Here is a 15,589-nt window from a genome sequence, read left to right on the forward strand (position 1 = left end):
TAAAAGGCAATCGATTTAAATTCCTCGACACCAAACTCGCAATTAAAAAAAAAAGAAGAGAATTTCTTCGTTAATTCCTCAAATCCAAGTACACACAAAACCATCTTATCAACGGAATCTCCCAAAATCATTTTCACAAAGAAACACTAAAAGAACGTCAACGTTCATATTTGCCCGCATCAGAAAAACAAATCCGCATCGAATCTCATTCCAGATAACAGACGTTAACCTCACGACGAGCTCTCCCCTCTCTATTCACCCTATTTCTTAAAAAAAAAGAAGAAGATACCCTGGGGTGTCTGGCATGACACCAGCAAACAAGAATTTTACTCACGGGTGCTGTCGTAGAGTATTCCATTCAGCTCCTCAAAGCACGGCAGCGTGGCCAACGTTCCTGGAGGCGTCCTTGGCCAGCATAGCAAAGAATCCCAGCTAATTTCGCATCCCGGTTGTTCCTCCTGCTGTGTCTCATCAAGGGAGAGCCGATGCAGCTCCTCCTGGTGCTTTCGCTCGAGACACTTGATCGCCTCGGGGTTCAGGGACTCGTTCGACTTGTTAATATAGTAGAGAACGTTCAGAACGTAATTACCGGTGTCGAAGACGGTCTCGTTAGGCGGTTGCCAGGCCATGATCGACTGGAGTCAACCGCTGTTCGTCCGCGAGGTAAATGTTATCCTTATTCGTCCTCTCGATCGCGTGTGTATTCCTTCGTTTGCCGCGACGACACGAAGAGAGAGAGAGAGAGGGGAAAAAAAGAGTCACAACAGCATGGATTTGCTCTTATCTTTATACCAGGTCCTCGTTGAATTGTTTATGCGAGATACTCGTCGCTCTCTCCTCTAAACACAAACCGTGACATTATTATCGTCGTAATTCTCGTAAGATTTCCACCGGTGTCACGATCTTTCTCCACGTTCAGGCATAACTGACCTGTGCACTCCTCTTCTGCGTACCGTCTCGTCTCGATCTGAACAGCCGCGCGCGTGGAATTTCCAACACGCCGTTTCCACGAGAAATGCCGATCACACTTGGTCCATTGTTCTCGCGTATACGTTTAAGAGACACGAAGGTTAGAAGAGTTTATTTTTCTACCGAAGGACAATTATTTCCTCGGTCGGTGTTTTCCACGGGAACGAGACCGAAGATATTCACGGCGACCGCCGGATTTCCCGACTAATGCCGTTGATCCCCGAAGATCCCTTGCCATTAAAGGAGGGGTCGACTAATCCTCGAGGACTCCTTTCGTCCACCGAACGCGATATCACAAGTGGACCCTGAAGAATCCTTAATACCCGCACGAGTTTCACTCCCTCGGATTCTTATTCGACGTACTCCTGATCCTCTTTCGCTGTATGATACAGCGCCCTGTTAGGAAGTTTCTGATCGAGTCTATTTCTCTTCGTTCAGGTTATTGCTCGAATGACCTCGAGGGTTCGTTGAATCGTAGCTTCCAGACGAGGCGAGCTGAAACGCAGGTTCGATGCTGCCTGATTCCACAGAGAGATTTCAGCTGAGCTCTCCGGGGAATGTCTCGGACCTTTAGAAAGGGATCGTTAGGTCGAAGGGGAAGAATTCCACGGCAGCTTTGGTGAAATGAAATTGACTCACGACACGTGGAAATCGTTCCTTTTCATGGTTGAGGGAGCATTTAGACGTCCTATTAGGATGTTCCCGCGCTCCCCATTAACGCTCCTGTTGTCAAAGCGGTGTCATCGCGACGTAACACCACGGATCGAACGGTTAATTCGTCTCCAGTTTTCGCACTGTAAATACACCTGCACGGTGGAACGGACAGGATCGTTCGTAAAACGGCACTCGACAGCTATTAGGCAAACCGCTCGAAATGCAAAACCAATTATCGAACTATCAGCGACGAGATGTCCGCCAGATCGAGCACTAACAATCAGAGACGAAGTTCTCTCTATTGTCCGCGAGCCAACACCACGAGGATGAAAGCTGAGAACAAAGGGCCTCCTCGTCTGCTTCGATCGTTCCCCAACCCCCTTCCGCGATTCGATGTACAGTGGCAGCCTGCGAAGAGGCTATCAAGAACTTCGGAGGACCTCTTAAAAGCTATCTGTGTAAACGCGGCGTGTTCAGTTCTGATTTCTCTTGGAAAGTTGAAGATGGTTAGTCGACACCGGGGTTATTATCGTCACCGTGGAGAAGAAAAGTTCAGAGTTCCTTATAATCAATAGTCGATAGCTGTGCGAACGAGTTTCAAAAGTTCACGGATAGGCGGTTCATTTGTATGCTAACTCCGTCGCTCGTACACCTAATCCTCTCGTCACCGCGATTCTTCAGAGGTAATTCCCCTATCGACACCCTCGTGAAAACGCTTCTCTTACAATCTTCCGTTTACCACGAACGTATAAGCCGTCTAACTGTTCCTCTAACGACGCACTGAGAAATTGTCCCATTTAAAGTCCACCTGGGATGCTCACAATTCTCCGTATTTAGACTGTTAGATGGAAACTTCAGTAACACTCCAACTTTCCGCGTTCGTCGCTCCCTGCAGGATGCACCCTGTCGATGCTCGCCACTTTTTCGAACCACTTGTATCAACCAAACTTTCCAATCCTACTGTTTCTTCTATAATTTAACCGATCTGTGTGTATACGATTGCTATCCTTGGAGCATTTATTTATTCGGTGTATCCAACGATGTCCTCTCTCGTGGATAATTTTCCTCGTCAACTTGTTCTTTCTCTCGAGAGAGGGAATTTGATGGAAAGGAAGATTCACGGGGTGGTCCAGTTGTCCGCCGGCGAACTGTGACACGCGACTGGCAGCCGGCACGTGCTCGAAGCCGCGAAACAGCTTGGATTCGTGGGAGCGGCGCGGAAGCCTCAAGGAAGCTGCGTCGCGACGCTCTCAGCGGCAGTCGCGCGAGAGGTTCTACCCTGTCCGCGGAGTCTGTCAACGGCCGTAGGAGACGGTACACGGCGCCAATATGGATTTTCGCATGTACCTGGAGCCGACGAGGGCAACTGCCTGGCCTACGATGCGTGCACAACGAGGAGGAGCATGCGCCACCATCGTCCTCTCCTCTTCTTCTCTAGCACCATGTTCTACCCGTCCCTGCTATCCTATGGTGTTGCGTTCAACTCACTCTGGCCCCATAAGCTCGCCTCATGCTGCGCCCTGTTTCACCTGGTCACGTTTTTACCTTTTTATTACGAATTCCTTCTTTTCTCTTCTGTTTATCCTCGTACCGCTGGCTTGTGTTGCCTTCTGTTGTAATTGCTGTGCCTATTTCCCCTGTGAAATTATTTCGTTTTATTGTGAAACTTTGTTGTTGCGTTTTTTTTTCTTTTTTTTTTTAGTTTCGGGGGTTTGTTGGAGGTAAGGAAACTGTGAATGGGAATGTTTATCGAAAGAATGTGCAATGATGGTCAGTAGAAAGTAAATCTTGTTTCAGTACGTTTTATACGTGGTGTTTCTGAATTGTTTTCCGTTATTGAAACAAAATGAGAGTAAATCAAATGAAATTTCGTTACGTGGTAGTTCTCGAAAAATCTGCATTGGCTCACATTAAAGGGGTGAAAATTGTCTTCAAAATCGTATGAGAACATGTTAAAAAGTGTCTCCTAAAGAGACATTTCTCTGCATATTAACATCTGTTTCAAGACGAATTCAACGACCTGTAACATCCTAACCTTGAAAGACTGAATAGAAGAAAAGGGTTCAAATCAGACCAACGTAAAAATAACGAAACAAAAAAAGAAGACAACCTTACAAGCTGGACGTTTCTTTATCACCACCAAATGAACGCCCTCGAACCATATAAACTCCTCTTAGTCACTTTTTCTTACTTTTAATAGCAGCGGAAATAATTCAGATATTCATTCTAAGCAAGACACGCTATAATATGCGACAAAAGTTCCCGGACTCAAAATTGCGCAAACTTCTCATCTACGCAATGACATATTTTTTTTTTTTTTAATTAAACGATCAGGTGATACTGCATCGTTACTCAGCAGGGTAGCTAACTTACGAAGGTATCAGGCTTTCCTTTTTACTACCTTCCATTCCACTGCAATAAATTGTTAAACTCTGTATCCGGAAACTTTCGTTACACACATTTTTTCCAACTGATTATCATCTTCATCGAAACTTGAAGAATAAAAGTGGCATTTATGAAGTACCATCAGGCTGCTTTTTACTTGAGCAGGAGATAATGGTCAATGTACAGCGTGTCCATAAAAGAGATAACGTATAATTATTTTTCTAGTAACTCGATGTAAAATTAAATAAATAAATAACAATAAGTTTCTCAAATTATTTCCAAAAGACACACGAATACTTATAAACCAGTCAGATAGTTGAGAAACTTCCTGTTCCTTCACTCTTTCTTCCAATTCGATTCCTTTCCCCATTTTACGCTCCCATACAATTTTTACACTCGTGCATCCCTCGTTTCTCTCTATCTCCTTTATTCGCGCCCTTTTTCTATTCCCTTTGTTTATATTCTTTTCCTACACATGCACCTCGTTCCCTCCACTTGCTATCGCGCTATTTCACGCTCCCCTATTTATATCCCTCTTTCATACTCTTTTTTTCACTCACCTGCACACGCTCAGCGACGACGCTCCAGTTAAAGGAATATCGAAGAATGTCCTCGTGCTCGCTTCATCGACTCACGGGATCGTTCCTCACCGCCGCAATATATTTCGAATTTCCGAGAAATAAAGGCGCGTCCCGTTTATACACGGTCCCGTTCCCATTCCTCGCATACAATGCACCTCGAGACGTGTTCCCCGACTCCAGAGATCCTAGCAGCTACTTCTGCTATCGACGATTGATTTCTCCCGTGACAGCGCTTCGTTTACATCACGACTCCTTCGTTTCGTCCTCCCCTTTGTTCGCCGTCTGTTTCGCCCCGTCGATCTCGCGAATATCTGCAATGAAAACGATTCAACTGCATTAGAGACATTATTAACCCTTTCGCTACTCAGGGTGTCCAATTTTAACGTATAAATGAGAATTACTCGTAAACTACCCTCAGGGGCCGCAGAGAGTACTCGAAGGATTGAATTTTAAGCAAAATTTAAGGATTGAATTAAGGCGAAAGTGTACGAAAGTGCGAGAAAATTGCCAAATATAGGCGCCAAAAGCAGTGAAAGGGTTAAAATTGATTTACCTATTCTATTTCTCATTTTCTAAGCTTCTTTTTATCTACATTAATGTCCGAGTTATTCCAAAAACTTCTTTATTCCCTGAATTTCGTTCTATTCTTTAATTACCGATGCCTTTTTTCCAATTTTTCGCGCTCTTCCTATCTGTCTGATGCTCCGCATTATTGTGGAATGGAGCGAGGTTTTTAGTAAACAGCAAAAAATACACCATTCACAATTGTGTAACGAGAACCGTATACAGTAACAAAGGGTTCAATTCACTCCAGAGCGCAACAGAATTAATTCCGGCTGGGTTAAAGGGTTGAAATTTGCAACGGAGAAAACAAGAAGAATATGAATAGCAAAGAGTCCACGTTGAACGTACACGGGGGTGCTTACAACAGCGAGACAATTTTTCACGCGACGACGTTCAAGCCATGAGAACATTTCTGTTTTTCAACTCGTTCCCCTTTGGCATTGTTCAAAGTGCGACGCGAGCGTCGCGATGGAAAAATTTATAGAGTAATTCAGTCGTCGATTTTGCAACGGACGTAAAAATCCCATTCGTCTATCGAGCGCTTTTTCTCACTCTCCTCTATTTTTCTTTTTTTACCTCGATTCGCTTGGACAGTGGTGAGTTATCGCAATCGCCGGTAAAAAGGCAGTTGCTTAATGCTTCTGAGAGCGATTCAACTGGGAACAATAGGCGAGGAAAAGATTACGACAAATGTGCAACATAGTTTTATCGAGAGAAAGAAGAAAGTAGAATTGTTTTTAGTCCTGTTCGAACTTTAAGGACACGCGACGAGTCGTTCGAGTTTATGAGACGAGAGGTGAAACGATCCCGGAAGTGATAATCACCGATTTCGATGAAACTTTGGTATACAGTGGTTCTGAAGAAAAATTTCGACGCGTATTTTTTCATATAACCAATCGTCCAAATGAAAATCGCCCTCTACGCGTTAATTTTTATTACAATTGTTTTGGTACGTGTATATTCACTGATAAATTTCAATATGGGAATATTATGAATAATAAAATTCTGATAAACGAGAAAAAGAAATAAATGTGTATCTTTATTTCGCGAGGGGCTTTGTTTAAATTTATTTTTGATGCACACAGACTTGCCCGAAAAATGTTCTAATTAGCTCAAAATATCCTGGAAAGATTTTAGATTTTTTTAAATGAAAAATTGTCCATTTTATTTGGAAAAATATTTTGGTTATTAATATTTGGCAAAATGGAACAAGAATGTCCTTAAAATATTCTGGAATACGCTTTGTTTCTATTTTTCATTCGCAGAGAACGTTAATGACAATTTCAACGCGGATAAAACATTTGGAAGCTGAGAGGAAATTTATCAAAAAATCTTGTGGACTTATTCTACAGAGATTTGATCAGGAAAGTTTGATGTCAAAGTTCCAGAAAAGAAAGTGTGAGAAAGTTGAAAATATATTTGATTAGAAATAGTGTTAATAAATTTTCAAATATTCAACTTAATTTCTTCCTGGCGAAATTGTTGGGAAACGTGAAATAAAACGTTTTCCCTGCATTCGTTATTTACAAAAAAAAAGAAAAATTATTTTCGAAAATGTACGTAGATATGAAAATGAATTTTTAGCAATTTTCCGTAACAGATTTCCGCGAAAAGCATTTACATATGTGTATATTATACATATTCAAATGAAACAGAAGTCATATTGCGGATTTTAAATTAGAAACCAGCAGCCTGCATAAGTAACACAAATTTACCGAATATGTTTATGATTAATATTTATGACGGTATAAATATTGTTTTAATTAAATAAAATTGCGTCTCATTCTCTTTACAACATTTTTTCATAATTAGTAAAATCAACACTTTAACACGTTTTATTCCAAGAAATTCTTAATCATTCCTGTGAAAAGGAATAATGAGAAAATGATTTGTTCGTTCATTTAACAATTGGACGATTAAAACCAAATTTAATAAAAATAGAGGTCAACTAATACTGTCCAAGAAATTATAAAAAGTATATTTACGAAATTTGCAGAATATAAAATTATAATATACTTTTTATAATTTCTTGAACAGTATTAGTTGACTTCTATTTTTATCAAATTTGGTTTTTACCGTTTAATTGTTAAACGAATAAAAAAACAATTTTTCCCATTATTCCTTTTCGCTCGAATTATTAAAAATTACTTGGAATAAAAATTGTTGAAATATTGATTTCGCTACTTTTTGCTATATTTCCTTCTAAAATAGACGAAGAAACATACTCACGTAGAATGTCAATGATACCTCGTACATCAAAATATCCCGATACACTCTAAATCCCATGATAAAATGAAACTTGTCAATGCCTTTAGCAATTTAGCAGAAAATAGTTCGTAACCGTAGTACGAGAACCGTCTTATACGTTCGATCTGCTTGTTCCACCCTTAATGTAAGCTCGTAGAATACAAAAGACGGGAAAGTCAGTGTTAATGGCACATCTAGAGGGGTCTGCGTGCCAAACAGTGAAAGTTTCAGATGATACGGATGAAGATTAACGATAACCCTGAGGAAGTCCCGCTTTAGCTATTGCTTACTCAAAGTTTTATAGAGTATTAGGATCAATTCGAAATAGATGTCCCAATGCAAATTTCGACATGAAAAATTCCGAAAGAAAATTTTTTTAAATATGTACGTAGCTTTCCTAATTGAACATTATGAATGTATTTCATGGTATTTCTATTTTTGTAAATTCTTTTAATACTACAAAATTATTTAGTTTAACATTATTAACATTTTTCCTTAATTTCTTCACGTTATTAATTTTGTTTCTCTAGTTTCTTAACGTTGTTAATTCCTTTTCTTTAATTTCTTAATATTATTCATTTCTTTAATTTCTTAACATTATTAATTTTTCTTCTTTAATTCCTTAACATGACTAATTTCTTTTCTTTAATTTCTCAACACTATTAATTCCTTTTCAAATTTCTTAACGTTATTAATTTTTCTCCCTTAATTTCTTAACATTATCAATTTTCTGTTTTCTAATTCTTTAATACCGAGTAATCTCTTCGAACACTGAAAAGTTCATTTACTTATTTTAAAATTGTTTATCTGCTATTTTTATTTTGACACACTTTTTCAAAGTGTACAATTGTTTCAAACTTTTGATCGATAGCGTATAATCGTGCTTTTGGCAAGGACGTCGATATCGATATCGAATTAATCGACAAAGGACTGTGCGACGTTGATATTCTTTCCTACCGTACGCCGAAGCTAAAAATTTGTAATTCATCGGATACGGTTGACGCTTCGTTTAATTATTTAATCCTATGATCCTTTTGAAATTATCGAATACTTCTCCATATCTCTCACCCCATACATCGACTCTCAATATTTGCACTGGCAATGAATATTGCACAGGAGACAAATAAATCTGGAATTTATTAAATCTCGTATGATCGTGTTTGCTCGCGTCGTAATAATCAACGCGAGACGAGAGAGTGGGAAAAAATATCGAAATACAAATAGCAGTAAAATCGGTGAGCTTAGTGTAGAAAATATTTCTATCGCGTATATAGGTACACCATGGGACAACTGGTAAAAATTTCGAAAATACGATCTCTCCGTGTGACATGAAAAAAAAAGAAGAGAAATTCTACGAATTCCACACATTCAATGGCATACTTGACATTTTTCTCTTTTTTCCTCGATGTTTATCACGTTAGTCCGTTTATCGAACGTTTCAAACATTCTCACTACGATTTTTCGTAACGTAACACCGTGGTAGTCGTTTAATTAATCGGAAAATAAAAATGTTAAATATCGTTTCGTTCTAATAAGAGAGACTTTCGATGGAATTAAAACCGAAGTCGCTCTGACATTTAAGTTAAGTTAACAGAGTTCTTAATTAAAGTCTTCGTTGCGTTCGTTTTTCACGTGAGTACAACGTACTTTTGCACGATAAATAATAAGGCTCTGAAAACCTTTCGTACGCAGCTGTGGGCGCCTATAGGCGCTCGACTTGCCCGCGCTGAGCCCTTGACGCGCCTATAGACCCTCAATTTGCCCGCGCTGAGCCCTTGACGCGCCTATAGACCCTCTATTTGCCCGCACTGTGTCCTTGGAGCGCCTATAGACCCTCTATTTGCCCGCGCTGTCTCTTGCGGCGCCTATAGACCCTCTATTTGCCCGCGCTGTGCCCTTGGGGCACCTATAGGCGTTTCAAATATTTTCTCGCGCTGCGCTCTTCGCGCCTTTTTGCACACTTTCATCGTAATTTAATCTCTAATTTTCGTCCCTTGCGCATTTTCACGTTAACTTAACAAAAGAAACTTGAAAACGAGAAATTTTTAATTTTAATTCAAAAATTTGTTTGAAATTTTAAAACACCAATAGGACAAATTTTTTTCGTCGTAATCGAACATCTATTTTCTGCCACGAGTGTTGAATATTAAAATTGTGTATAATTTGAAAATTAAATTGATCGATACAATCGATCGAGAAAAAGTTTGCAAGCACAATCGCTGATAAATTTGCAAATTTCGTAATGCAATAAAATACAAAGTTAAAATTACCCCCGAAAGAAATTATAATAAGCATAACAGAAACGTATAATGATCGCAGGAGGAAAATCCATTTGATACGGATAGCACTGAATCATCAGCTTCGTGTATTTAACCTCCACTCCCGTTTTGAGGGGATTATACGAGGACGAGGAAAAGTTATCTGTGAGCGTATATAAGGCTCAGTCAAATAATTTGTCGTCCTGACACTTGAGGATGCGCCTTAGAGTCACCGCCAGACAAATCTGGGAAAATATTTATGATCGCCAGCAACTCAAACAAAAACTATCGACCGATCGAACTCTCGACAATTTCTTTCTCCAGCGTTTTTTCCCTCGAATATCGAAAATTTCGGCCACCCTTCCTCGCCCTGGCTTTTCACCGGAAAATCCAGAACGATTCAACAGGTTATGACGATCGAGAGAAAAAAACGAAATGAAAGGGGAAATATCATCGAGGACTAATTTTTTTAATTCTCTTTTCAAGGACTAGCTCGAAATCGAACGAAAAATTGACGACGATCAATTGTTGAATTTTAATTTTGTAAATTTGCATTTATCGTATGTTTAATTCTAATTTATAAATTTGCATTTATTGTACATTTCATTCTAACTTATAAATTCAAATTTATCGTATATTTAATTCTAATTTATAAATTTAAATTTTGATCCATAGATTTTCTCATATACATATTTATTTGTATTTTGAGATTAACAAATTTGACGAAGAAAATCAAAATAGTTATTAAAACAATTATGAGATATAACACTTATCGAAGTGATCTTTAATCTATATAATTGTATTTATAAAAATGTATGAATTCTAAATAAAACAAAATGCACCAAAATGGCACCCTTTTTTCAAATTTCCCAAATTCTATTCATTATCGATAAAATTTCATAACAGATATCGTTATAATTTTAATAACAATTAAATTAATTTTTACAATAATTATCACAGCAAATTTCCAACACTTGTTTTCACTGAAACGACAAAAAGATCTGCCTATTTGTTCAGAATCTCCCTGCTGTTCCTCTTCCTCGACTTGTCGGATTATTTAAACGTAAAATTAGCCCAGAATGGTTAAACAGTCCCGGATTGATCCTATTCCAGTTACGACGAGCTTCTTGCTTACCTTTCGCTTCGAACAAAATTGTTATTGTTCCAAGAAGGCAAGAAGACTCCTTCTTTACCAGCAATTAACGTCACCTATTCCCTTAACGAATTTTAATCGTGCCGAAGTAGAGACAGAGTGATTATCCGTGAAACTGGAAGTAAAAGAGAATCGTGCCCTTTTTCCTCGCTCGAAACAGAAAACTTGAAAAGTTTCTTCATCCAGTGACTTCTGAGAGAGCGAAGCTGGAAAATTAACGAAGCACCCGATGGAACGAGGAAAAGTGAAGTGTTTGTCAAGTAAACGTACAATTTCATTCGAATTTTCTACCTTCTCGCTCTTTCTCTCTCTCTCTCTCTCTTAATTATCGAATTACAGAGGCTAATTAATTTATGGTCGAATATTATTAAATCGACACGCCTAGCTTCGAGGGACGAAGCACCCCTGACTCGAACTTAATTGAATTCGTTAATCCAGATCGCTCCCTACTCTTTAACTGTCTTCCTCCTTTTGCCTCGTTTCTTTCTTCCACCCATTGTTGCACTTGTTACGGGGTTGCTTTACATTTTTCCATTTAGGTTCACCGTATCGAGCGAGTTAATGAAAGCCTGTTTTCCATTTTACCCAAGTATTAAACTTTTTAACGAAGAGACTCGATACTTTCTCGTTTGAAACAACCCTCTCGAGGAAATGGTACAACGGATCAGTCTCATCTGGACATATCGCATTATCTAAGTGACAATTTGAGAAGAATTTAGAGTCGATAGTTAAGATAAGATTTTATTGGTTTTGGGGAAAAGGTGATTTTGTAAGGAAATTTTAAAACATTTGTGTACATTTTTGTATTTAAGTGTAACCATAATTTGTGCTATGAGGTTTCTTGGAATACCCTGTTCTAAAGAGGAAATTAATTTTGCTTTTTAGTTTGCTCGTAAATGTGTGAAATTTGTCAAATATTTTCGCTCACAAATACATGGTTGAGGGGAAATTTTTGTATGGCAGTCAATTTTGTAGGGACTCTTATTAAATTTTTTAAATTTTCGCGATATTTATAACATAACAATTTAACGAAAAATAAATGGTAGCATGAAAGAATATATTGTGAAGAAAATTAAAGGCTGATTTTTATTTTAAAGAGAAGAAATTGTGAAGATCGTGTATGACAAAGTATAATTAATTTTCATTCGCACTATTATATTCGTGAAGTCTTTTCATTTCAATCTCTCCATCAAATCGCTTACTATCATATGCTGCTGTCAGATACGATGAACGTAATCCAAAATTAGCCTTAATAGTCTAATAATTTCGTAAGGAATAGGAAACAGAAATTTACCTAACATCGCCTTCCAAAATTAATAATTTTCAAATTAAATTAAGGAATACGAAGGACAAAATTTGTCTAATATCATTTTTCATAGTTAATAATTTTACTAAACTATAAATCTTCAAATTAAATTGACAAATATGAAGCACAAAATTTATCTAATATCATTTTTCATAGTCGATAATTTCATTAAATCAAACGTTTTCAAATTAAATTGTATTTCAGAATTTATTATTGTAAATATTTCTGCTGTTTTACCAGCAGATATCCTATATTATACTTTTTATCGTTTTTACTTATCTATCGAAGGTAACTGTTTGAAAAATTCAATTTGATAACCATGTTACTGCATGTATAATTTGAACGAATTATGAATGCACAAAAATTGTTCCATTTGCCACGGTGGATTGAATTCATCGTAATCAATTAGTATGCTTCATTGTTCGTGTTCATCGGATTACAATGTATGAAATATTCATCTTTCTTCGAAGTGATTTCACGTAATGAATGTATATTGTAAATGCAGTTTAAACTATAGCGAGATGAGAGACTTCGAAGCTTCATTTGCATAAATATATCCTGTGGTGTGAATATGCTAACGCTTTCTAAGATTATTATTGAAGATATTATATCTTCATTATTCGTGTCATTAAGAGTGAAAAATATGAACGAAGATGAAATTATTTTTACTAACAACTTATGATATTTCTTTATTAAATTTAGATTAAATTTATTCGTTTTGCTAAGAACTGTAATCACGAATTTAATTTATTGGAACAAAATAAAACTGTTTTCCAGAATTTCATTTAATTTCTATTATAATTTAAACGCTTAGAAAATTTTAGATTTTACAACATTAAGCCTAAGAAATTACACTGAAATCTCGAATTTCATAACAAAGCTGTTCCATAATCTCGTTTAATTTCTATTGCAAAACAAGATCTACTGGAACAAAAGAAATCAGAGGAGTGATAAATCGAAGGAAACGTGTAATCAGAAAATCCACCATGCGTGAACTGTGAAATAAAAGAATCAGGTAAATGGTGAGGAAAGCTGGAATGCGAACAGGAAAATCAAACGGTTGATTAGGCGGATTAGATACGTGATTAAGCGAACGAGATACGTGGACTGTTTAACCATGTACATACATAATCAGGTAAATCAAGCACACAATTTCAGTCGAACAGGTACTTGATTACGTCAATCGGGTACGTCGATCAGATAAGACAGGTAAACGATCAAATAAATATATTTATGATAAACACAATCCGTTAAGACAGAATGAACTATAGAATTTCTTTTTCCATCTACAAAATGCAACGAATGCAAGAATAAAAAATTATAATAATTACACTGAACATAAAATTTCTCTCTTTTTCGTGTAACTTCAAATAATGCATTTTCACATTAACAGATTTTAAACTTTGAAAAACAATTTCTCATTCTTGCATTGTTTTTCACTGTTCAAAATCTGTTAACGTGAAAACGCGTTCTTTAAAATTTACGTGAAATGAATTATTGACGAATTTTCAATCGCGAAAAACAACGCAAGAATCGAAAATTGTTAATACGAGAATGTATTACGAGAAATTAATTACTGACGAATTTTCAACTGCGAAAAACAGCGCAAGAATGGAAAATTGTTCTTCGTAGTTTCAAATCTGTTAACGTGAAAACGCGTTATTCGAAATCACGCGAGACAGAAAGGTCCCGCTGATACGTTATCAATTTATCGACGAAATTAAACGTTCGGTGAAACTGGAATTCCGTACCCAATGTTGGATTATTTCTAACAGCACCCTGTAGAAGTAATCAAGCGAGGACAAAAATGTCTCCGCGTTCCTTTGGACAGAGACACTAAAATACTTCCACCAGATGTGTCTGCACACTGCAATACAATAGAGTAAACAGTTCCTACTGCACGTTCAAAATAAGAATAACCTCGCTCTCTGATTCTGCGCATAGACAGAGAGCGTGGCAGAGGGTAAGGGCGGAGAGAAACGTAGGCGGTTAAGTGGGGGGGTTTGGACGTTCTAGCCCCTGCCTTAGGCACGTCCCATGCGCGAAACGAGGTTACTCTTATCTTGAACGAAGAGTAGGTATAAGCGAACCCCAACTTTCCCTTTTTTGGTGTCCAGAGACAGTTCGTTAGAGCATTTGAAAGAGTAAAGACGTTTCCTCTGAGTCCGATAATTAACAGTTTACAAAGACTATTTCATTTCAATAACCCATTTCCAATATCCAACATGTATCGAACATTTCATACGTAATTTAGACGTGTGTCTATTCCTGTGTTTCCTATCCTTCGACTTTTACCTGTTTCCGATCCACCTGTCCATCTTTCCCGATCCGTCCATCTGTCTATTTACGTGAATTAATTTAAAACAGCCAAGTGACGAGCACTTTTTCAATACGACAGGGGCAGAAAGTTTTTTCGAGAAATTCCAGTGAAACTAACGCTGAAGTAAATAAAATTTTTTCCACGCTGTTATCGTGTATACCGGTATATCTGTGGTGTTAAATAACACCGGAAGAATTTATTTCACGCAACGACAACATTCGTAAATGTCAATTTCGGAATTTTTGTATAAAATAACAATAAAACGTCGATTTAAATGAACGACAAACTTTTTTACGATTCTATGAAATTACGTTTATATTTGTAATACGAAAATAGCGTTATTATTCATATTGCAACGGACAGATATATGAATGTTATTTGAAAAATTAGCGTCGATTGAAAAATTGGGAATAAATGTTATTTGTGTGACAAAAGAATGATGGAAAAATTGAGAATAAACTCGACGAAAATTAGTATCAAACGAAAGAACGTACATTTCTATCGTGGATTAAATTTGAAATAATAATCTAAGAAAATGATCAAATGTACTGTAAAATTGTATCTCATTTAGTATGCAAACATATATTTTCAGGTTGTAGCTTTACATTTTAGTAGGAAATTTCGAGCGATAAATATTGCCGAAAAAAGTATTACGAGAGGCTGTTTTCCTCGCTATTGGTCCAGTAGTATACTATATTAGACGTACTAAAAGGTGATTCGCTGTCGTATACGTAAAGACGAAGTGCTACTTGATAGATACTTAAACGTGATAAGATGTAAAAGTATCGATCGAAACTGGTTCAAGTATGGACCCTTCGATTTGAATATTTAAATTGGAGTATGAAAATCATATATATTCAAATGAGGAACAGTTGCTTCAATGTTCGTGAAAAAGAAAATAGAATTACATTTATGACTGCAAATGATTTGATTGAATCGATATCTTCATACTGCGCTGTTAGTTTTCTTACAGAAATTTGTGCAGTGTTTTATCGTTTGAAGCTTATTTTGTAGAAAATATTTCATATCTTGTATTTTATTGTTAAATATTTTGTGTTAAAAATATTGAATAATTTGATAATTTAAATTTGAAATTAATAATTTAAATGTTTTGTGTTAAAAGTACTTAATAATTTAATTATTTTGTATTAA

General features: G+C 36.9%; 1 protein-coding gene and 1 long non-coding RNA gene across 2 annotated transcripts in view; both read right to left on the reverse strand.

The window, feature by feature from the left end:
• Positions 1 to 1,040, reverse strand: part of LOC108573724 (diuretic hormone receptor-like) — a 114,497-nt gene extending 113,457 nt beyond the window's left edge. Inside the window, exon 1 of the mRNA XM_017936197.1 lies at positions 335 to 1,040. Within this exon, the coding sequence (XP_017791686.1) occupies positions 335 to 629 (295 nt within the window). The 5' untranslated portion in view covers positions 630 to 1,040. The remainder of the gene's footprint in view (positions 1 to 334) is intronic.
• A 1,958-nt stretch (positions 1,041 to 2,998) lies between these two features.
• Positions 2,999 to 15,589, reverse strand: part of LOC108573762 — a 23,660-nt gene continuing 11,069 nt past the window's right edge. The window contains exons 2-3 of the long non-coding RNA XR_001891406.1: positions 4,569 to 4,900; positions 2,999 to 3,260 (exon numbers count right to left, since the gene is read on the reverse strand). This is a non-coding gene — a long non-coding RNA (uncharacterized LOC108573762). The remainder of the gene's footprint in view (positions 3,261 to 4,568; positions 4,901 to 15,589) is intronic.

Source organism: Habropoda laboriosa, unplaced genomic scaffold, assembly GCF_001263275.1.
Source record: "Habropoda laboriosa isolate 0110345459 unplaced genomic scaffold, ASM126327v1 scaffold126, whole genome shotgun sequence".
Classification (NCBI taxonomy): Eukaryota; Metazoa; Arthropoda; class Insecta; order Hymenoptera; family Apidae; genus Habropoda; species Habropoda laboriosa.